Source organism: Nuphar pumila, chromosome 17 (genome assembly GCF_984573655.1).
Source record: "Nuphar pumila chromosome 17, dmNupPumi1.hap1.1, whole genome shotgun sequence".
Taxonomy (NCBI): domain Eukaryota; kingdom Viridiplantae; phylum Streptophyta; class Magnoliopsida; order Nymphaeales; family Nymphaeaceae; genus Nuphar; species Nuphar pumila.
Window position 1 is genome coordinate 79,764,870 of NC_143265.1, and position 24,300 is coordinate 79,789,169.

The window sequence follows — 24,300 nt, forward strand, 5'->3', positions numbered from 1 at the left end:
AAAAAGGGGAGACCTATGAGAGGAAAAGGATGTGGTCCTTAAAATGGAAAAGGACCCTTAAAAAGTGGGCCCCATGCGAAATCTGCTTGGAAAAAACATCCACCAATGAGGTGCTCTTATTTCCGATGGACGTGTGCCAGCAGCCAATGGGAAACGAGATAAGGCCGGGAAGTGGGTCCCAAAGCGCCTCTAACACGTGCCAAAAGTGCAAGGCAAAAGGTCGAGTGTGGGCCACCACCTCAACCATTATTGGTCTTCCCCTCTTAATAAGCGTTGCTGATATTTCCACTGTACTCCTAATTGTTTCACCTTTCTCCAAGCTGCTTTGCGTTTTCTTTTGTTCCTCCTTCTCTCGCTTTGTTTCTAATGAGTACTGAAATGAAAATTAAAGTTGGTGGCAAGACTGTCCGGCCATGCGAAGACTGCCGCAAATGGCGGGCTCGTTGGTATTGTGCCACTGATGACGCCTTTCTTTGCCAAGCATGTGATGCCGTGATTCACTCTGCCAATCCTTTGGCTCGGTGCCATGAGCGTGTTTGGCTGAAGACTTCATCATCAAATTCGATCAAGACCACTAGTGGAGATCTTTTGCCTTCATGGCACAAGGGCTTCACAAGAAAGGCTCGATCTGTTCGCCTTCACCGGCATGCCAAGGCGGTTAAGTCCGAGCCACCCACCAAACCAACTTTCTGGGCTGCAAACCCGCTTCTTGTGCCGGAGCTTGGTGATGAAGTACAAGAAGAAAATGAGGAACAACTTCTTTATCGTGTTCCGATATTCGATCCTGTTGTTGGCGAGTTCTGTGCTTCTGGATCAACTACAACTACCAGAGCCACAGCCACCATCACCACCCCCACCACCAGTTCGGATGATCAGAAACCTTCACCGATAATGGATTATAGTGACAAGGACCCAAACTGTGCTTTAGACAATTTCCCTTGCTTCCTTCCCTCCGATATGGACCTTGCCGAGTTCGCGGCTGATGTGGAGAGCTTACTTGGTAGGGGACTTGATGATGACTCCTTTTGCATAGAAGGGCTGGGTCTCATGGACTCAAGAGAGCCTGAATTAGACTGCTTTGCTAGCAGGGTGAAGATAGAAGAGTCGGATGAGACACAAGAGAGAGCAATAGCCCAGGTCGAGGCCGACGCGGCTGTGTCAAGGGACACCTTTGAGCTCAATTTCGACTACAACACCCCGACGACAGGTGAGGAGGATGAAGAGAAGGTTCAGATAAGCAGCTCCAATGAAAGAGATGGCCATGCCGGGTTCGGAAAGCGGATCTGTTTGCGCCTCAACTATGAAGCTGTGATAACGGCTTGGAATGGTCAGGGCGCGCCATGGACGACTGGAGACAGACCGCAGCTTAACCCAGACGACTGTTGGTCCGAATGCATGGTTGGTATATTCTTGGAGAAGTTAATCACAATCAAGCTGATCTTAGTGCTATAACAATGAAATACTTGAAGATAAGTTCTTGTTTAGCTAGTAAATCCATTATATATATATATATATATATATATATATATATATATATATATATATAAGAGAGGGAGTAATGCTCCAATGCTCCGATAACACCTATTCCCACTAGAAATCATAGTTATAGGTTGCATCTTCTGAATCAGACCTTATAGATGTATTCAATATAGTTTATTTGATAGAAATCATCTTTCTTGGACATAAAAATATGATTTTTTAAGTCATAAAATATTGATACATTGTAAGCTGGTTAATTTGTAAAGGTTTTAAAAAACCTACATGTATGCTATAATCACATGATCCAAAACTTGTTTTCTACTAAATAATGTTTGTAGATCATAACTATAGGGTCTGATTAACAAAAAAAGGTTCAAGAAATTTGAAAATCTAAAACTTTTATTAGGTGGAAGCACCCCTATCATTATTTATATATATATATATATATATATATATATATAGAGAGAGAGAGAGAGAGAGAGAGAGAGAGTCAATTGATTAGGTCATTAAATGTTATTTACTTATTTTTGAAAGAAGGAATGAAGCCTGCAGATGAGAGCAATGTCATTTTCTGTGGGTCTTTTTCCATGTTGAAATTTTGCTTTCAACCGCCAACGTATGTTGATGCTTTTGGCTATTGTTGAAGGTTTTCATTGTCAAGGGTGGCATGTCGAGTTAGTGAAACATGATGTGACATATTATACTCAATTGCTTACTAGATTTGGACATTAAATATAAGTTACTACAATGAACTTTTTAACTTGTTTAATTAGTATAACCTTCTAATCTCAACTAACTAATGAAGGAGCTAATGAAATTTTGCAGGGGATGAGTGGAATGACAATGGGCTGCTATGGTGAGGCCAGTGTGGTAGGGGTGCATGTGAGAATTGGGGATGGTGGTAGAGAAGCGAGGGTGTCAAGGTACAGAGAGAAGCGCAGAACGAGGCTCTTCTCCAAGAAGATACGTTATGAAGTTCGGAAGCTCAATGCAGAGAAGAGACCAAGGATGAAGGGCAGGTTTGTGAAGAGAACGCCTTCTTTTGCTGGGCCTGATACAGATTTTGCTTACTGAGGAGGCCTACTTCATCAAGCAAGTTTTTGATGAATGCTTAGGCTTCACTTTGCTGTTTTTTTCTTTTTCCTTTTGAAAGAGAGCTTCACTTTGAGGTTGATTAAGCTTTTGTTGGTGGAAGAAAATTGGCTTTAACGGCCTCTCTCTCTCCCTCTCGATCTTCTGCTTCTTGTTGAACTAGTTTGTCAGGTTTCTACTGACATCCTTCGTTTTATAGGGATTAGCATTTAGTTTACATATATAATCACCATATATGGATGTATGTTTAACCTTGAGATACGCCTGTAATGTTTACAAGGCATGTGTATCAGCAATAATTCATGTATTTGTAATCAAAGCAGCAGTTATGCGCAGCGTTGCCTCTCTCTCTCTCTCTCTCTCTCTCTCTCTATATATATATATATATATATATATATATATATATATATATATATATATATATATATATATATATATATATATATGATAATGCGTTCTTTAGGCCTCATTAGCCCCCTTCAAAAATCATAGTTTTAAGTATTTGTTTTCACGTCTAACACAGTAGATATGATCTATAAGTTTTGTTTAGTGGGAACCAGCTTTTGGATCACCAGAATCTAGCCTGTATACAGGTTTTTTTAGTGATCCAAAATCAATGGCTATTAAGGCACCAGTTTTTTCTGGCTCATAAAATCATGTTTTTTTGTCAAAAAAACATGATCCAATAGTCTATTCTCACTAAGTTGATCGTGCTAAACACATCGGTTCAGATCTATCTTAGAATACTTAAAACCTATAGGGAAGAACCGGGCAGAAAGAGAAATGGGGCCTAATATGTTCATCTCTCTCTCTCTCTCTCTACATATATCTATATATATATATATATATATATATATATATATATATATATATATATATAATTCCTACATGCAGTTGCTACTACCACAAAATAAAAAGTACATAAACACTTGACAAGCGCAAGGTTTCTTTTAGGAAAATGGTGTCAGTTTATTGGTTTTAGTAAGCATGCCCAGGTTTCTGTCAGGAAAAAAATGCCCATGGGTGCACATGTAGCACATACTGAAAAATAACCAAGTTCTACATTTGCTTCATGAGCAAGGATGCATGCTTTTATACACATGTTTCCCTTCCCACGCATACGTGCGTTCTGATATCTGCTGCATAAATTTCGAAAAAAAAGAAAAAAGAAAAAAGATTTGGCATTACCAACATGAAAGAGCATTAGTTGCTAAGCTAGAGTAGGAGCTACAGGCGCATAATGAGATCAAGTCATATTGCAAAATCATGTCATGTTGCACTCTAATTGGGGATCCTTTTAAAGTGTCATCCATAGGATTCGTTGCTCAACTTGTGTTCTGCTTGTAAAGAGCTCGTTCGAACTTGTGAAATTAGCTCAGCAAGCCGAACATGAACAATGGGTGTTCGCCTGGTATAGGCTTGTTACCTATTAATACATATATTTTACATACATTTTATATCATATAGTGTAGATAGTTGAAATGTTTAGCTTGCAGCAAACAATAGTTTAGATTTCAAATCCTATTGCTTATAGGCATTAAAAAACAATGTATTTATTTTGCAAATGACCCAGTTTGAGCTTGGCTCAGTAGGTTTATAATCCAAATTTTATTATTTTCAATTTTGAAAATGTATTTTTTTTTTATTTTTTGTAAACGAGCCAACTTGAACTTGGCTCATTTAAGTGGGGCTTGCCATGACTCAAGCTCCGCTCAACTCACCAGAAGAACGAGGCAAGTTTGATCACCCTCTGTTCAGGGCCTGCTCACAGGTATTAAAAGATCATGACATAGACATGTTTGCTTTGGTCACAGGTGGGGATGAACAATCACAGCTTAGAATGAAGAAGTTGTGATTGTTGGTCACAAGGTTTATCTTTAACCAACTTTCACAAGATCTATCATTCTATCTTTGTACTTTTCTCATATTTCACTAACTTCAAGAAAGTGCTTTGACTGTGATTTACAGTCACAAGATCTTGAAAAAAAAAAGGCATTGAAAATGTGCCCTGAATAATTATATTGGAAGATAGTAACTACCTGCCTAGAAAATTAGAAAGTGGTTGCAACTAGGGCTGGGAAACAAGCTGAACTACTTGTGGCTTGGCTCATGTTCGGCTCATAAAAGGCTCGTTCGAGCTCATAAAATAGGCCTGGTAAGCTGAATATGAACAATAAATACTCGACTCAGTTTGACTTGTAGAAGCTTGTTAGGTAATATATAATTAGAAATATATTTTAGATATATTTTACAAATGTTTTGCATGTATTTTTTTTTTTGTAATCCTATTTCTCCCAGCTCTAAAACAATGCATTTTTATATAAAAAAAGCCAGCTTGAACTTGACTCATTTAATTTGAGTTTATTATGAGCTCGAACTCAAATTGGCTCACCACAAGAATGAGCCAAGCTTCAACACTTTAAGCTCAGTTCCTTCAGCTCTCGTTTACCAGCCCTAGTTGCAACATTGACATGAAAGGGCAACAATTAGCGTTCAAGACAACACAGTTTTAGAGTAAAGATAAGTGTGTGGGAATTGTGGTCAGAATCCATTGGTGGGAAATTGAAGTTTAGCAAATAATGTCGACATTATGGTCCAAGATATTAAAATCTCATCTACAATTAACTTTGAAAGGAATACCACTTCACAATTCACACCATGCAAGGCACCTTGGGCCAATTATACTCCCATAAATAATAGGTTTTGTTCTGACAGCTGCGCAAATCCCAAACTTCCATCCATAAAATCCCATAGGGTGGAAGATGATTGACAACCTGACATGCACTCTCGTGAGAAGGTGTTTTCTCTTCCACATCTTGGTGGGGAAGGATTTTCATATGAAATATCTGAAACAAACGGGCTCTTAATGAATCTTCTTTTTTATTTTTACTTGGAGAAACTGCCCCAGGCGCAGAGACCTAGCCATGCTGGCTCAGCCTGCCGTACTTATGGTCGCTATCCCGTCAATGTAAAACTCTGATGGCTTACCCCTCGATCCCAAGGAGTTGTCAAGCTTTGGCTTACTCTTGGGGTGATGCCCATGGGATTTGAACCTAGACTGCGCGTCAAATAGCCTAAGCCCCATCCCACTACGCCAAACCCCTTGGGAGAGTAGAGAATTAATCTTCTTTAAATGTGTTGAAAGATAGACATCTAGATCCCCTTTCAAGCAATTGCATAAGTTCAATTCTGCCTACAGGGCTCCCCCTTTAGAGTAGGGGTTCACGTTGCTAAGGTATGTTCGAAGCGCCGAAGCTGCAGTGTGACGCTTCATGGTTAGCACAAAGGCTGGTTTGCTGGAGTTGGGTTTGGCTAGACGTTCTTTGTTATCGAAACTGGGTGTAATCCCCCATGAATAGGGGACCTCAAGGATTGTACTAATGGGAAGCTTGCCAACGTGCAATCGATTATACTGGTGTTTTTCCTTGGTCTAATGAAAAACAATTGCATATATAAGCTCCTTGCATTTCATAACTAACACAAGTAAACGCACGCAAAGGCTACTCCTATGGAATTAAAAGCATGGAAGATGATAACAATAACTACTTTTGAAAGGCAAGATGGGGTTGGCAGACCCCCCACCCGTTACTATATTTTATTGTACCACTGGGTTTTGAACCTGCAACGTCCCACCACAAGGAGATGTGCACTGACAGATCCTACCACCCACCCGGAGCGGAGCCCCAGTTGGTTGATAACAATAACCAGTGTTGTGAGAGGCGTACGCCTCAGTACCTGAAGCGTACGCCTCAGAGGCGAGGCGCACACTCAAGGTACTGAGGCGTTGCTGTGATGCGCCCCTCATCAACCTCCGACCAGTTGTGACCACCGGAGTTGCTGTGCTGCAGCTGCTCAGTCTTCTCCGACCACCGGACGACCGGCATATCCCTCGCTTCCATACCAGCTGGGCGCATGGTCCTTCTCTTACTGCCTCCCCTCCCACCGCTTCACTTCCATACCAGTTGTGAGAGGCGTACGCCTCAGAGGCGAAGCGCAGGCTCAACGCCTCGCTTCGCCTCATCGCATTTAACAACCTTGACAATAACTACTTACATAACTACAAATGCAGGAGCCCAGCAAAGCAAATTGGCAAACTGATTAGATTCATTTAGATTTTGAGTTCTTTTGTTATTTGGCTTTTTGTATTTAAACATTTGGATATTTTGTGTCTGGATATTGAATAGATGTGCCTAATCCATACCTTTAAGATAAGTTTGATTTGTTTAAAAGGTTATCAGAATAGTTCGTTTGTTTGATTTAGAATAAGAAAATCTCATCTATTTGTAGACGAGAGATCTTTGTAGATAATCAGTTCATTGAAGATTTGAGATATCAATTACTTTCCTTTTGTTTCAGTTAATTTTCTGCATTTTCTTGCTATTTTTGTTTTTTTAGATAAAATTAATGGTAGTTGTAGATTTTTCTCGTAAATCTGATATCGAGTTTACATAACGACCCTTGCAGGTTAAAAGTATTACAATCTTTTTTGAAAAAAATTAACATAAAAAGATACAAATTTTTGGAAAAATATGTTGTTTAAACATGATCGACCAAAACCAAAGCTGGTAGCGCTCTCATATAAGAACAATCTTCGTCACAAAGATACGGGTACGACCCGACAGGCAAGTTAGATTTTTTTTTTAAATAACATATGACGACACAGTTTTTTTTAATTTTTAATAAATAAAAATTAATTTTTATGTTTTTTATAACTAGAAGTATATTTTTATTGAAAAATATTAAAATAACATTAAATTATTAAAACATATCATGAGAGAGAGCTGCTTTGCATCAGATTGTTAAAAAATCAGGTTGATTTGGGGAAACGGAGATGCTCTTCAGCCCTGACTTTGTTGGCTCATGAAAAGCCCAAATGGGCTAGGAAGAACGGTGTTTGGAGAAATGAGTTTCTTATGCAAATGTATTTATTCTATTTAGTTTACCTGAATTTTGAATTACAAGTGTTTTTTGGCCCATCCTTTTAGTTTGGGTTTAATATGTTATATCTTTTGTGTGTTCTCTTTTTTTTGAAAAATGATTTTTTTGCACTCTATTTTGTGAGAGTTGGTCCAATGTAGAGTGTAGGCTATCAAATTGCTTTTATGTAATCAAGCCAAGTGACAGTTTTTCTTTTCTTTTCTTTAGACAGAGAAGGCAGCCCCTACTAGTTATACAACCATACCATTGGGATTCGAACTTGCAATGTCCCAACACAAGGTGACATGCACTAACTGCTTCTGCCAGACAAGCCGCGAGCCTAAGTGATAGTTGTTAACCAATTAATAGAGCTTATACTTGACATGTATATTCAAAGTATGCCAACTTTTAGGGATGGCAGTGGACCGGGGCAGGGACAAGGTCTCCACCCCCGCCCCGTCTAAAAATCCTGCCCTTCATCCCCACATGGGGTTTTTATTTTAACCTCCATCCTCGCCTCCGTCCCCATTTCATGTCCTCCATCCCCGGTCCAAATGAGGCGAAGTGGGGCGGGCCCCCGTTTCCCCTCAGTCCTTTGCCATCCCTAAAGAAGGATTGAGGACGGGGCAGGGCGGGGCAATGCGGGGATCAGGATGGGACGGGGCGAGAAAAAGCGTAAGTCCATCCTCACACGGGTTTTAATTTTAACCTTTATCCCTGTTTCAGATCTTCCATCCCCGGTCCAAATGGGGTGAGGCGGGACGGGCCCCATTTCCCCTGGTCCACTGCCATCCCTACCAACATTTTAGTAAAAAGGGTAACAGACAGCAACTCTCTCTCTCTCTCACTCTGCATGTATCTTTATATGTATCCCTTCCCTTTCATTTCTTCTTAGCAATCCAACTTTGATAACAGAGGAAGACACCATAGTAGCAAAGCAAATCTGAACCAACTTGTTTGAGCTTTACCTTTGAGTTTGAAGAATGGCTCTTTTGTCAAGCGTAATCTAAGAGTTGTATACTGTTTTTTTTTTTTACAATGTTCATATATTTATTTTATGCATAATTGTTGCAGTTATTCGATAATGGATAGCGAGGAGGAAATTGTGTTTTTAATGACCATGGTAATGGTTATGGTAACTGTTTCACTCTATATGAGAAGAAGATCAACTAAACAAATTGTGCGTGATGCGGTTCATAGAGGTAGTAGTTTTGTTCGCGAATGCATTTCTGGCAATCTGAAACTCATGTGAATCATGATCTTTTATTATTTCATTTTGACTTGTAATTGTTATTATTCTACTTTGATAGGACTGCTTGGGAGCTACTGGGGCGGCTTCTCACTCGCAAGAAGATCCACGTTGGGCTATCATAGTAGTTTTAGGGTTCTATCTGCATTGCATGGAGTGCTGAAAAGTAGCCCATTGTCGATAAGTTCTGAAGCAGAATAGAGGGCGATGGTGATGGCGATGGCTTATGCTACTGCTGAATTAACTTGGTTAAGTTGTATATTAAGGGATACAGGTGTGCATATTTCAAATCCTCTTATTCTGTATTGTGATAATTTGTTTGCTTTCAAGTCACTATTAAGCCAGCATTCCACTTTCGGATCAAACATGTTGAGATAGACTATCATTTTGTTAGAGAAAAGCTTTGATCATTAAGTACATTCTTTCCTGCAATCAAGTTAGAAGATATTCTTACAAAAGTTTCAAGCTATGAGATGCAAACTTGGACTTTGGACTCTACCATCGTCCAGTTTGAAGGGGATTGATAAGCAGAACCATATCCTTATCCGGAGGCAGTTCAGAATGACACCAAAATGAAGACTCGAGAAGATTCAAAAGAATGAAATGAGCAAGAGATAAGCTTACCAATTTGGAAAGCTAAGAAAAGGAAACTGTAATTCCTTACTTTGTTGATAAGGATCTCTTACTATTTGCTGTAAAAATCCTTTACTATTAATTCTGCTCTATTAAGGTGTGCATTGCATTGCTTGACCCGTGGATGTAGGTGCCTTCTCACCGAACCACATATACCAGTTCCCTTGTGTCTCTTCTTTTGTTATTCTTGGTTTGCATTGTTGAGTATGAAACAGGTTTTGGTATAAATCAACTTTGGGTATGGGACAAATTAAATTATCTTTTTTTCTTTTTTTTATATTTGTACCGAGAAACCACCCCAAGGATCAGAGACCTAGCAGCACTGGCTCTGTCTACCATACCTAAGGTCGCTGTCCTGGCAGTGTAAAACTCAGTGGGCTTACCCCTTGCCCCCAGCGAGTGTTTTACATTAGCTTAAATAAGCAACTTGGCTGGGATCAAAATAGTTCGATTCTGATTTGGGTTCGGGTAAAAAGTAGATTTTGAATCCGTCATTTCTGATACACATTGCATGGAATCAAATGAATGGGGCATAAAATGAGATGTATAAACGGGTTGAAATCTATACGTCCCACATAGTGAAATTTTTGGAGACGTACCTTACTTTTTTATTTTTTTAAAGGCAAGCTGGGGTTAGGCAGACCCCTACCAGATATCTCTTAAGCCCCATGTGGCAGAGGGATTCGAACCTGGGCCTTCAGCTTGGCACAAGACCCCGCTTAATAGAGACCCGGAGTTAATTTCATGGTTAAGATCCATATAGAGTATCACTTTTTAACCTTTGGTTTGAGAAGTTGTATTTCACTTATTTTGTGCAATAGGTAAGATTGTAAATGGGTTGGGTTTGTATTGGGTACCTGACCGACCACAACCCAAATTCTATGGTACGAGCATAAAAAAATGCTGACCCAAATATCATTCAAGTTGAATCCAACCCGAATAATATGTGGGTTGGTTTTGGGTTATGAATTGTCAGATATATGTGGTGACCAAGATTTACGTGAGTGAGACCCAAGGGGTTTGGCATAGTGAGAAGGGCCTAGACTGTTTGACGGGCAGTCTAGGTTCAAATCACATGGACGTCATTCCCTGCATAAGCCGAAGTTTGGCAACTCCCTGGGGTCGAGGGGTAAGCCCTCAGAATTTTACGCCAACATGGACAAAGACCGTAAGTACATCCTACTGAGCCAGTGCAGTTAGGTCTCTGCGCTTGGGGCGGTTTTTTTTAGTAGAAAAAAGATTGACGTGGTGTGTGGTGTGTGTGTGTGTTGGGGGGGGGGGGTCTAGTGAAAACTTGACTCTTAAAATATTTTAGGGCACTTTTTGGAAGAGACAAAAACTCTCCCAAAAATAAAGTTGTGCCTATGAGAGTTTTTTATATGAGAAGTTTTCCAAAAAAAAGTTTTTCACTTGTTTGTGTTGTATGAGAAGATCAAAGTGGAAAAATGTGAAAAAATGAAAGAGAGGAGGGTGGTGGTGATGGTGAGATGGGTGATGGGGAGTGTAAAAATATTTTTTAACCTGCCTAGGAAAGAGTCACTTAAGAGTTCTTAGCCTTACACTTTGGGTAAGTTCCTTGGCCCAAAATATTTTTTAACCTGTCAAACTTTTATGAGAATTTTTGGTTGTTCCAATCCAATCTGGATCTGATGTTCTTATGTATTTAACTAATCCAGATCTGATTCATTTGCATCCTACTCCATCAGTAGTTTGATCTAAAAGGATCTAAAAGGAAATGAATCTGAGCAAGATGAAAGTTTCGTCCGCCTTCCCAAGAACCTTCTAATCGACAATTAGAGACAAGCAAAATTCCTCTTCTTTTTTTACGATCCACTTGACAAGAACATACCATTTTGGTTGTGTATTCTTGGTTACATTTAGGGATGCAGAACGGGCTTGCGTCCTAAATGAGACAAACTTGTACTAGCGTTGATGTAAGAACAAGAAGAAAGAGGAGGAGAAGAAAGAAAAAGAAGAAAGGCAACGGTGGCTCAACCCACCATTGGTGGGTATGCTCTCTGTCTCTCTGCTTGCTGAACCTAAGCCAGCTCGGTTCGTTGTATTCAGTACGAAACACTGACCTGCACTCGGCTCAGTTCAGGCTCATGAGCTCGAGCTAAGCTTGTACATCTTTTTTTTTTTTTTGACAAGCTGTGCTTGTACATGCTAAGCCCGGTTCGGGCTCAGTCCATGTGCATCTAGTTACATGTAGTGGCAGGGACAAAAATCCAAATTATGGTGGACACAGTTGAGCTTGTCCACGTTGACCCAAATCTTTTTATTGGGGATTTTCTGTGAGCACTTGCCCACCTTGACCCAAAATTTTCCGATGTAGATCTGCCCCTGGTTAGACTGGTTCATTATCTTAATATATTATTCATAATATTTCAATATAAATGTGTTTTTAATTATTAAAATATAATTTTATTGATTAAAAATTTTAAAAAAATCCCATGTCCTCGTCTCTTGTTTAAGAAAGACTTTACGAACTTTGCGAGATGAACCCGCGCCGCTTGTCCTCATATCCCCGCGCCCTTGTGAAAATGGTCCAAATATTAAAATCTGATCGGGTCGGGTATCTCGACCCAGTTACGCCCGTAATTTCCCTTACTCAACTGGAGCGAGGCTGTCAATATTTGTTCCATCGCTCCGCTTCGCGCCCCTGCCCTTCTCTGGTTCTGTGGAAACCCTAGAGAGAGAGAGAGAGACCGCTTCGATCCTCTTCTTTAGTTCGAGAGATCTTCTCTCTCTCGCCTCAAGAGGTGCGCCTCTGTCCTCTCTCCTAATTAGGTTTCTTTTTGTTGTTTTTCTTTTCTTGCTTTGGAATTTTTTCTGCTTGTTGGACATGAAGTTGGCATCGTTTCTTTCTTTGATTCGGTTTGGCAATTTAAATTTCTCTTCCTCTCGTATTGGCTTTTTATTGCGGTTTTGGTCCTCTGTTGGGTTGTTTCCGAATGGTGGAGTTGCTGATCCATTTTTGGGAATCTAGTATCCTTGCTTGTCTGATTTTTGCTTTTTTCCTTTTATGGGTGATTTTTTAGGTAAATTTAATCTTCCTCTCTATGAGTTTTAGGAATTAGCTCCTTTTTTACTGTGAAATATGATGTTTAAGTGGTGTTTTGATTCGCCCGTCTATTGGAAGAACTGCAATAAGTTGGGATATTGCATTGTGGAGCACAATGTGTGCTGGTTCTGAGCATAGAGGAACGAATTTAAGGAATTAGTTTCTTTTTCTTGTGAAATGTAAGGATTGAGGGATATTTAGATCCACCCATTTATCCAGAAAACTGGGATCAGTCGGGATATTGCATTGTGGAACACAACTTGTGGCCGACATGTGAGGATTTTATGGGTACGTGGACTGCTTAGGTGTTAATTTTTGTTGCTTTTTTTTTAAATAGAAGTGGAAATGATTGCTTGACGCATCCATTATATGGTTTTTATTTTGGTGTAATGATGATGACAGCAGTTGATTATCAAAATCCAAAAGGTTGAACGAAAACTGAAGAAATATTAGTGTGCATCAAAATGCTTTCTAGTATGGGCACTCATCCTTCAATATGTATGCTGATTACTCATTCAGACATCTTTTTTCATAGCATCTGGTCTTCACAAATTCAAAGTAACTGATTGCTATCTCATCTCATATTAAATTATCTAAAAGTAGGAGTGTTATGTATGGCGTGCCTTTACCAATGAATACGAGTCACGGCTATTGTATCTTGGGAATTATTGGTAAATTGGTTCAGCTTCTGATAATGGCTCTACATTTTTTGTACTCCTCATAATGCATATATGTGCACATTGATTTAAGAGAGGCACTCATCAGCTGATTTGGTCATGAGTTATGACCCAATGGTTGACTAAGTTTGAAATAGTACATTTTATGAAAGGAACAGGTATTGTCCTCTCTTTCTGTGCAAATGGAGCTGCACTTTGCTGGAGCATTTCCTTGTCATGATAAACCAATGCTTGATTGCTGTTGGATGAAGAGATAATAAAAATTCTAATACGGCAAGAATTGGAAAGTGGCAATCTCAATGCCTTTGCTGTTGCATAGTGGGTGTTTAATATATTGCTATAACTATCTATTGTGAGGGCCACAGAGGGAAAGTGATCACTATCTGTCCTCCTATTGTGCTATCTTCCTAAAAAGGAGTACCAGATGCACATTAAGAATGTTGTGTAGAAAGAAAAGATTTGCTTTTATGCTGATGGCATTATTGGATGAAACAAAGGATGGGAGTAAGAGTTTTCAAAATGTAAACATGAGTTATTGCATGTTCAGACCACAGCCGGCCTATATAAATGGATGGGCCCATTTGACCCATAGTTACTGGAGCTAGAAGTGGTTGCTAGAAGCAATGCATGAAACTTGAAGCGAGTATCTAAAAGATTATTGGATACATGAAGCATAAAATGTTTAGAAACATAAGGAGAAACAAGTAAGAATAAAAAATGGAAACAACTAGGAAATCACATAAAAATGTTTTTTTTTTCTTAAAATGAATTTAAGATTTTATCATTTTTTTATCCATATAGATTTCACAATAAAGACATAAATTAAAAAAATCTTTTAACATGCAAAAGCCATTTAAAAAATACAAGTTCATTTTTCACTTTGGGATAAGCAAGCTTTCCATTTTTTAGAAGCGATTTTCATGTAGACTAAGTTTGGAAGCGAGAAAATGGTAGGAAAATGCAAGTAGGAAAGAAAGATGGCAACTTTTCCATCCGTCCCAAACGAGAGAAAATTTTTGAAAGGAAAGTTTTTCTAAAAACTCAGTTTTTTTATAGGAAAAATTCCTCCACCCCACTAGGTGAAGGATTTTTTCATATCAAAAGTTTTCTTTTTGCATTAGAGCAACCCCTCAGCTGCAAAGCATTTCATTCTACCAATTGCCACTTTGTTGCCTTCCAACATTTTTCTTCCTCCGATGCACCTTCATCTTCATGTCCTCTCTCTGTGAAAGGGTTCTGATTGATCCCCTTCTCTCTATCTTCTTCCAATAAAGAGAAAAGAGTTTCCAACTTTAATTTTCTTATTACCCACAAACAAGCAAAAAAAATTCATTTGAAAAAGTTCTCATATCAAAACTTCTCATAGGCAAAATTTTCTTTTCTTACGAGATTTTTTCTTGCTTCCAAACTTCATCGTAAAGCTTTGGAAACATGAAAGAAATTTATAGTTTCATGCTTATGAAGTGAGCTTTCTAGGAAGTGAACTTTTGTGGTTTTAAAAAGCTTTGGGTAACTATGTTTTCACAAGGCCACAGCCCGTTGCCACTCCCTAAAATACACCTTTGTGAAGTTCCCTCAAACTGTGTGCATCTAATAGGAGACAATGAACTGTGACCTTGGAAGGGCAGAGAAATGGAAAAGGAGATAACCTTGGTATTGAATTTATCCTACAACTTAGTGCAATCTCTTCAATTGTTTGTGAGTTTTCAATATTGGAAAATCTGCTTGACAAACTTTCTAGTACAACCACTACGCAACTTGAAAATGATTTGATGAAGATTCTTGATCTCATCCATCACTGGACCTTTTAAATATTGGACCTTTTAAATTGTTTGATAGCATAATCAATAGTAGGGTTGAAAACTTTGCAGTGAGAGGATCAGTTCTTGCTCGTTTTATATTAATGGTAGTCATACCATCCTAATGAATATAGTGTAGCTAATCTAAGTTTAGTCAAATGTAAAGTACTAAGAAAACATACCTAAATCTATCATACCAGGCTTTGGGAGCTTGTTTTAACCATAGTCACATGTATCGTTAAACGTAATTTCTCGGCTAGGGTATTTCTCGGAGAGATTTTCAAAAATTGATAAATCTCGAGAATTTCTCGAGTTTAAAAAATTGAGAAAAAATATAACAACAAAAAAGCTAAGAAAATAGTAAGTTTTGCATTATTTTTCTTTTAAAAATATAAAGAAACATGTTTTAAAGGTTTTAAAATATAAAAAAACAAAAAATAAGAAATACAAACTCAAAATAAATATAAAAAGAGTTTTTCCCAAAAATGTCATGATATTATCATGATATTATCATGATATTTTGTCTTTTGGTGATATTTTGAAAATATCGTGAGATATTACCTTTAATATCGGCTACCTTAAAATATCGATATTTCTTGCTATATTTTCAAAATATCGCCGATATTAGTGAGAGTGGTTTTAACCCATATAAGGCCTTTCTTAAATGAAGTACGTTTCCAAAAGGAATCTCATATCCAGGAGGTGAATTCATATAAACTTTTTTTTAATTCTCCATTTAAAAAAACTTTTTTTACATTCATTTGGTCTCAACCCTTGACAACATATACAACTATGAGACTCCTAACAAAGGTCATCCTTGCTAAAAGTGCAAAAGTTTCACCATAATCAATTTCATACTCTTGAGAATATATTTTAGCTACTAATCTAGCCTTATGTCTTTCTAAAGTCATATCACTTTTGGTCTTGACTTTGTAGACCCATCTACACTCTATGGTTTTATTTGGTTTGGGTAAATATTTTATCTCCTAAGTTTTGGATTTTTCAAGTGCCCTTAGTTCGTCATTCATGGCTCCTATCCACTCTGAATATTTTTTGGTTTGATTATAGGCGGTTGGTTCAAAGTAGAACATGATTTTAACTAGACAAGCTCTATATGGGAGAAAAAATGACTTGTAAGAAACAAATCTATGATGTGGCCTAGTCTGTCAGATCTTCTCAGGTCACTTTTTTGTTGTCTTTCTGGGTTGGAATAATTTTCTCAGGCAGTATGATGATCAAAACTTTCACCATCCACGGTAATGAGTTGTGGTTCTTCATTAACATCATCAAGCACATAATCATCATCATACTTAGGCAATAATTCTAACATAAAAGACTATTTAGTAGCTTTCTTAGCACTATTTGATCGAAGAAACTTTCCTTTTATATAAAATAAACATTTCTTGAGACATATAAATATAGTTTATCATTTTTGAAATCATAACATTTGAATCCCTTTTGATGTTTACCATACCCTAGAAATACACATGGTATGACTTTTGGTGACTGTTTGTCATTTTTGTTTGTTTTACATCCAAAAATCCTTAATCTTGAATAATTTGGAGTGATTTTGAAAAGTTTTTCAAGGGGAAGATGTTTTGAAGCTTGGTAGAAGAAACTCTATTGATAAGGTATACAACAGTTAAAGAAGTTTCGACCCAAAATTGTTTTAAAACATGATTTGAAATAAAAAGTGTCCTAGTGGTTTCAACTATGTGTTTGTTTTCTTTCGGCCAAACCATTTTGTTGAGGAGTATTAGCACAAGTCCTTTGATGTAAATTACCATTGGTTTCAAGATAATCGTTGAAATCTTTTGACATAAATTTTTCCCCCAATCTAAGCAAAAAATAGATATATTGGTTTCAAATTGATTTTTTATGAGATTGTGAAAATTTTATTTTTTTTTAAAGACATCATACTTGTGCCTAAGAAAATAAATTCAAGTGTATCTTTAGAAGTCATTTACAAATATTACATGATAAGCATACCCTCCTTTAGAAACAATGGGAGCGGGACCCCGAACATCCGAGTATACTGATTGAAGAGGTTTAGATGAAAAAAAAAACTTTTTGCAAATGGAAGGGCCTTTATTTTGGCAAGAATATAATCAGTACAATGAAATTCTTCATTACAAAATTTTTTCAAATGAGGCACATGAGATCATTTAGATATGATACGATGACCTAGCCTATGACGCCACAAAACAATATCAGAATTTTGTATATTGCAACAAAAAGTGTCTTTTGAAAGAATTAGTTGATCCATGTAGTAAAGATCTCTTTCCCTATAGCCTTCACCGATCTGCTTCCTTTATTGGAGATCCTGCACCCAACATTGGTTTGATAAGGAGACACTACATCCATAGTCGACAATTTGGGATACGAAAAGTAAATTCAAGTTAAGTTTTGGAACAAACCTTATTTTGAGAATAAAAAAGTTTGATTGTTTTTTTTAAATTTCCAATGCGTTTTATGTCAAGAGAAGACCCATCTGTAGTGAAAACATGTGTTTAATTGAATTAGTGCCACAATCAGATTGTAACAACTCATTTTGGATTATATGAAAATAATCTATGGAATCCAAAATCCAAGAAATCTTATTGGGAGGTGATGATGTAGAGACCGCGACTCCCGAGATGGAGGAAAAAGAGTCTTTGAAAAGTAGTTATAGAGTCTCCACTAGTTGAGTCAAAGTCATGGTTCTGATGGATTTAGAGTATCTGTTGGTCCAATTCTTGATCTCTTGGGAGGTTCTTGTCGATGCCACTTTTTTTTCATCTCTCTTTGAACTTTAGGCAATATGGCTTGATGTGCTTCAATTCCTCACAACTATGGGATATGCTTTTCTTCCTCTCGTCATCATTGTTTGGCTTCCCAAAGTAACGCATGGAGAAGTGAGGAGTCTTGTACGTGTTTGTGTTGGTTTGGGGTCTAAAGACGACTAATCAAAAACTTATCTTGTCTCTTCCATACAAACTTCGGTCAAGATTTCATGTAAAAGAAGAGATTTCTCCCTATGAATGATGTTCACTTGGACTTGTTCAAATTCGGGTTTAAGACCCCTCATAAATTCAAAAAGTTGTTCCTCAAAAATTTGTTTCTTCCTTTGGAGGGCATCATTTGAAGTCTCCCAAATGGGCTCCAATTTTGTCATTTGATCCAAAAGTCTTTTAAAAGTACTTTACTACTCTCTAACGGACTTGTCACCTTGCGAATTCGGTCCCTTAAGTTCCATTTATGGGCGGCATCTTTTTTGGTATAAGTTTGCTTAACAAACTCCCATGCTTCATCCGCCCTCTCGAATTCAAGAATGTTGGAGCATGGCTCTTCATGCATGCTACCCATGAAGAGGGAAAGTACCTTGGCATGGCCAACTTCTCGCTCTTTATAGGCTTTCTTGTAGTCCAACAAAGTCTTCTCTTTTTCACTTCTTTTAAGTGTTTCTTCTTTAGAAGCTCTGTTTTCTCCCACTTAGTTTTTGTGAGAATAGGTTGAGGTTTCAGAGCGGAACCATCAACATATTGCCACAAATCCCATGGCCCAGATATTGTAGTTGTGGTGATGACTTCTTTGTCAGCCTTTGGAGTAAGGAATGAAGAATAAGAGACTAGGAGAAGAGATTAAGAGAAGAGGAAGCAGTGTTATTAAAAATGTGCCTCAAGGCGCAAAAAGCGCACCTCGCCTCAAGGCGAGGGGCTTTATTCCTTGAGGCGCATGTACAAAGCGCAACAGCCCCGAGGCGTGCACCTCTTATGCCTTGAGGCGCACGCCTTGAGGCGAGGCATACATGCCTTGAATTTTTTAGTCAAATGAGGATCAAAGCCCTCATTTGACCAAAAAATTAGGTTTTTTACGCAGTTTTAACTAAGTTGCTAGTAAAAAGGGCATTTACTACAAGGCAAGGGTAGATACAAGAGAGAAAGAAAAAAAAGAATTTATACAAGGCAAGGGCAACAACCCTAAAGCTAAACAAATCAGGTCTGATCCATAAGACACCGGGTCTCAAACATAAGCCCAAAAAAAAAATTCTTCCGGGTGGGAGTTGCAAGGGCAAAAACTTTAAATCAGGCTCCACAACTCATCAGTTGGACCTATGTTAAAATGAGTGGGTCCAAACCTGAATCCGACTAAGTAATGTAAGTATCAGATCAAGATTCGGGTATAACTGGATTTTTATAAGAAAAACTATACCCAGATCCGATAAAAATTACATAAACTAGACCTGATAAAAATTACATCAACTAGACCCAGTCCATACCTAGCAAAATAATATTTTTAATTATTTTACATTGAAAATTTGAGAATCTTAACCGAAACTCTGGTCAGACCTGGTTTGGTATAAAATTTTATAAACCATACCTAACCCATACAATAATCGGACCTCATGGGTCCAACCTGAATAATTAATCAGAATCCCTTCTTTGCAACCAAACCCTGGCCCTATAAGATCCAATATGTGTCAGGATCGGGTCATACCCAATCCATTGACACCCTTAGTAGCAGGTTCACCAATTTGCAGTCTAATAGACACTCAAAGCAACCATGTTAATGAAGTCATTGAGATTAGTTGCTTCGTTTCACAGAAAATTAATATCACCGTGTCAACTTGTTCAATGTATTCAATTCCGTAGGAGCAATAATCTCTTCTAGAATGTGACGTTAAACCCTTTTAGTGGAAAAATCAAGTCATGCAATTACATGCTGTCACATATATATATATATATATTAACATTTGGTTGTTAATGCTAAAATGCATTTTCTAATTATGACATGATATTGTTAATGCTAATATGCATTTCGTTGTTAATGTTAATTTTTTATTTAATGAATGCTCATGTTTTATTTCTTAGATACTTACATAGATCAAGTTGTTGCATTAATGTTATTTTTACATGTTACTCTCATATTTTTTCAGTATTTATTTGAGATTTTTTATTTCTTGTTGGTTGTTGCTTCATCAATAAAGAAATTTTTATTTATTTTAATTTTAGATATTTTTTATAGTTTTTTTAAGTTTAAAAATAAAACTTTGAGGCTTACGCTTTACGCCTCACCTCAGATTTTGGTGGAGCGCCTCGCTACGCCTCCACGCTTTTCACAACACTGAGAGGAAGTGATATGGGTAGTTGATGAAGATTCCACCAAGGGGTTTTCACGAGATTTCACGAACCTCCAACACGAGCACAATCATGAATCTGCAAACTCCAAGAGTTCAAGGCTCAGATACCATATGATGAAACAAGTGGAGATACAAATGTTGCCTCTAACGGTTACAAGGAGTACAAGAACAATATGCCACTTATATGAGTCGTACACTGACACAAGCCACTAAAGGGCAACAATATAAAAAATAAATGTTTTATTTAACATAAAATGCTTGAGAAAGCATTACAATAACAATGGGGAAAATCCCCTTTTATATGGCCAGAAAGGGAACTCAAAAGGCTAGACCAACGGCTAGAAAGCCTAAAATAAATAAAATAAAAAAACACAATAAAAAATATATTTTTACAAAACTGGCCCTAATGGGCAGTCCCTATTACAAAACAGGAAAAAGACTAAAATACCCCTAATGAGCATTACCTATTACATTTATGCCATAATTATAAAATTTAAAATGTACATATATATGTACCAATACACAATATATATACATATATTACACACACAATATGTACATATACATTAACAGATAGTCTCATCCTGTCGATTGATACAAAATTGTGTGTAGATCTTTTGCAAGTGTTGATTTTCTCTATCCAGCAGTAGATGATAGTGTTCTAAGCAGGATTCTATGAAAACTGCTTGGATTATTTTAATTGGTTATTTTGATTTCTTATGGAGAGCAACAATAGGTATTGTGCAATCCCATGGAAGTGAGAGTTAGTGCTTTGGAAATGTACTGCAGAGTCATCGTTTCTTTCTGCCTTTCAATTATATTCCTAGCCCCTAGGTCACTACAAATTTAGAATAATTTTCCTTGTGGTTGTTGACTGTCTAGATGATTAAAATGGACAAACAGATAATGTTTCAGGCAATGCTTAGATGTACTGTAAACTGCTGGTCCTGGTTCTATTATGACTTATGAGTTGTTGCTGTGCTTGTTTGGATAGTTGAGTACTTGGGATGATATCCATGGTCTGGTTCTGCTGAAATCTGGCTTACTACACGCTTTTATTTGATTTCAATTGGCAGATGATCATCTTCTGCTCTTTTTCATGGTTTTACCTAGATTGCTTTAATTTCCTTCTGCAGGATCCAAATGGCAGGGAGACGACGTCACCTTATGAACAATGGTCCTCGAGGTTTTCCCCCAGGCATGCGAGAAGGACCTCCGGTTCCATTGGGTCCAGTGCGAGGACCACTCCCTCTGCATCCTGCTGTACTTGAGGAGGAGCTTGAAATTCAGCATGAAGATATTCGTAGGCTGCTAGCAGATAACAGGCGTCTTGCTGAAGATCGTATGGCATTACAACATGAACTTGTTGCTACAAAGGATGAATTGCACAACCTTGGTCAGGTGATACCTAAACTCACTGCAGAAAAAGAGGCCCAAACAAGGGATCTGATTGAGAAGGGGCTGAAGCTTGAAGCTGACTTACGTGCAGCTGAACCTCTGAAAGCTGAAGTGCTGAAATTAAGGTCTGAAGCTCAGAAACTGGATGCAATCAGGCAGGACTTGAGTGCACAAATCCAGGTTCTCAACCAGGATTTGTCTAGGATGCAAGCAGAGAACCAGCAGATACCTGCTCTTAGAGCAGACATAGATGGTCTTCATCAGCAGCTAATTAGGGCCAGGTTTGAGGTTTCGTGAAAACCTTTTAAACAGTTACTTTTTTGTGCTTGTAAACTTATATGATCTCTCCTATCCCCACTTGCAGAACAGCTTTTGAGTATGAGAAGAAGGCCAATGCAGAGCATATGGAGCAGAAGCAAGCCATGGAGAAAAATCTTGTTTCCATGGCACGTGAAGTAGAGAAACTCCGTGTTGACTATGCTGCCTTAGAGAAGAGACCCTGGGGGTCTGGTAAGTTTTGCCTCTCACAATTCCAATGATCATCCAATGTTTATCTTTTCCTTGGAAAAAAAAGAAACGAGAAATAAAGGAAAACGGCACCATTGCATCTGCTGCTGTTGCCATATCAAACTTTTCCTGTGTTATCTACATCTTGTAGGAGCTGGTGGCTACGGATTGATGAAAGGAAGCCCAGAAGTAAGGTATGCGGGAGGTTATGGTGATGGACTTGAGAGTGAAAGGCGTCATTTGTATGGGTCCAGTTCGTGGGGTGCTTATGAAAATCGTGGCCTTCCTCGCCGTTGAGGTCTCATCTCTTTGCCTTGCAGCAGCATCATTTCTCTCCAACTGAGGTATGGGGGAAAGTTTAGCTTTCAGAATTCAGGCAGGACTATAGTACGACTTGGAACTATGGTGAACTTGTGTTGGACATGGTGCGATGTCTTCTGGTCCTCTTTTTAAATGTTACTGTGCAAATGCCTCACTTCTTGAATTGTGTTTTTGGGAGGCTGTTCCTGTCTTATTGTGAGAGTTATTTCACCCAACTTGTTCATAATTTTCCAAGTTCAGAACCAAGTTTGTGGACCTGTTCCCAGTATCTGTGATACCGTGTTTCTGTATTTATATTTACGGCCTAATCTGCTCGGTGAGCTCTGATAGCATGTCCTTTCCCTGATTTTTTTGTGGATCACAGTGGGTGCAATCTGGAATATGATTACTTGGTTGTTAACCCCAAGGTTCTTGTCATGCCTGAGATTGTGGATACTAGGCGCTTTATCACTGACAACTTGAGAATTGAGGGGCTAAATTTCTATAGATGCACCCAAAACAAAAAAGGGGAAAACAAAGGGCTGGTTGTTAGCTTTTGGTGGCATTCAAACCTGAGACCCTTGGTTTAAAATGATTAATCCAGTTCAGGCTAGATTTTGGTCTTCTGAATGATTGATTTTAGTTGAATGGTGTTGCAATCATGAAGCACCGTTTGAGTTGATCAAACTATTAGTAGCATTTTCTGCTAAGATATTTCTTCCCAATTTCACATGAATTGTCTTGCATGCCATAATAAGATTGTGCAACAATTTGCGAGTTTTATCGCATCATTCTCAGTGGAGTTTTTTTTTCATGGACGGGTTAACCACCCTCTGTATCAGAGACCTAGTTGTGCGCTAAGCTTGCTGTACTTAAAGTCGCTTTCCCAGCATTGTAAACCCGTGGCATTCTCTTTATGCCCGGGGAGTCGCTCAGCTTTGGCTGAGCAAGGGCTTATCCCTTGTCCTCATTAATGCAATGGACTGATGCCCATGGGAAAGGAACCCTGACCACCCACCTAGTGGCCAAAGCTCCCTCCGTTGCGCTAAACCTCTTGGGGCCACTGAATTGGAGTTCAGAACCTTGTTTCAATGGGAAAATAATTACTTATAAAATACAACCAACTCTAGTATGCGAGCTTATGGTTCACTTGTCCTTATCAGCTAAGATTTAGTTATTACATTTGGCTGCTGGCTTTTACAGATTATGGTTCAAAGATTCTCTTAGTTTTAAAAATCATTTTTCAGTTAATTAAAGTGGCTAAAATTTCCTCATTGTTGATTTGTTTAAGAAAAGACTATTAGATGATGAGTTGTTTTATAGAAAAAAGGACAAAAATATAATGTTATGCTTCAGGCCGATATTTTGAAATTCATTTACGCAGAGTGCACGGTTGAATGTAGTGACTCAAAAAATTAGGTGGCTTCTTGCAAACAGCTGGTTAGTTAGTCGTCCTTTTTGTAAATTACTAACATGATAAGTCTTTAGAGACCTCTTCTCTGTTTTTCTCCATGAAGGACGAGGAAACCACCCTCAGGATCAGGGACCTAGTCAATCTGCCTAAGCCTGCCATCTTCGTGGTTGCGACGGTGTAAAATAGAAAATTGCACAAAAATGCCGTGTCTGAATCCTTTTTCCAGTGTCCTTGTGACACGGTCCATGAGATGAACAACCCAAAAACTACCATTTTCCTTGTTTTTCAAATGTTCTTTTGTTTGTGCTTTAGATGCCGTTCATCTACAAGATGAATGGCTCTCAAAACTTTTGTGGGACATAATTGAGGTGTTTGGGTTTCCGTTGATCACATGGATGAACGTCGTCCAAGGGACTTCTGATGGCGACCTGATCGTATCTCTATTTTTTCTTTTTCTTTTTTGACGAAGGAGAAAAAAGTCAAGGCATTTAAACCATTCTTGGTTGTTAGTTGGAGGTTGCAAGGGAACCAAGTAGTCAATGCTAATCCATAAGCATAAATAAAGCATGAATATGAGTGTGTAGTTGCATTGTAAAGACTGCATTGTAAGCCGTTCATCTCGGTTGGTAGGTAACTGCTAGTCATTGCACTT

At 38.2% G+C, this 24,300-nt stretch overlaps 2 protein-coding genes across 2 annotated transcripts; both read left to right on the forward strand.

Moving 5' to 3' along the window:
- The first annotated feature begins 313 nt into the window (after positions 1–313).
- On the forward strand, positions 314–2,906 carry LOC149812403 (zinc finger protein CONSTANS-LIKE 6-like). The gene is made up of 2 exons (XM_089992806.1): positions 314–1,398; positions 2,305–2,906. Exons 1-2 carry the CDS (start codon positions 367–369, stop codon positions 2,551–2,553), a joined length of 1,281 nt encoding a protein of 426 aa, XP_089848932.1. The 5' UTR covers positions 314–366; the 3' UTR covers positions 2,554–2,906.
- A 9,096-nt stretch (positions 2,907–12,002) lies between these two features.
- On the forward strand, positions 12,003–22,584 carry LOC149812404 (protein FLX-like 3). Its single transcript, XM_089992815.1, has 4 exons — positions 12,003–12,132; positions 21,166–21,708; positions 21,792–21,937; positions 22,086–22,584. Exons 2-4 carry the CDS (start codon positions 21,173–21,175, stop codon positions 22,229–22,231), a joined length of 828 nt encoding a protein of 275 aa, XP_089848941.1. The 5' UTR covers positions 12,003–12,132; positions 21,166–21,172; the 3' UTR covers positions 22,232–22,584.
- The last annotated feature ends 1,716 nt before the right edge of the window (positions 22,585–24,300 follow it).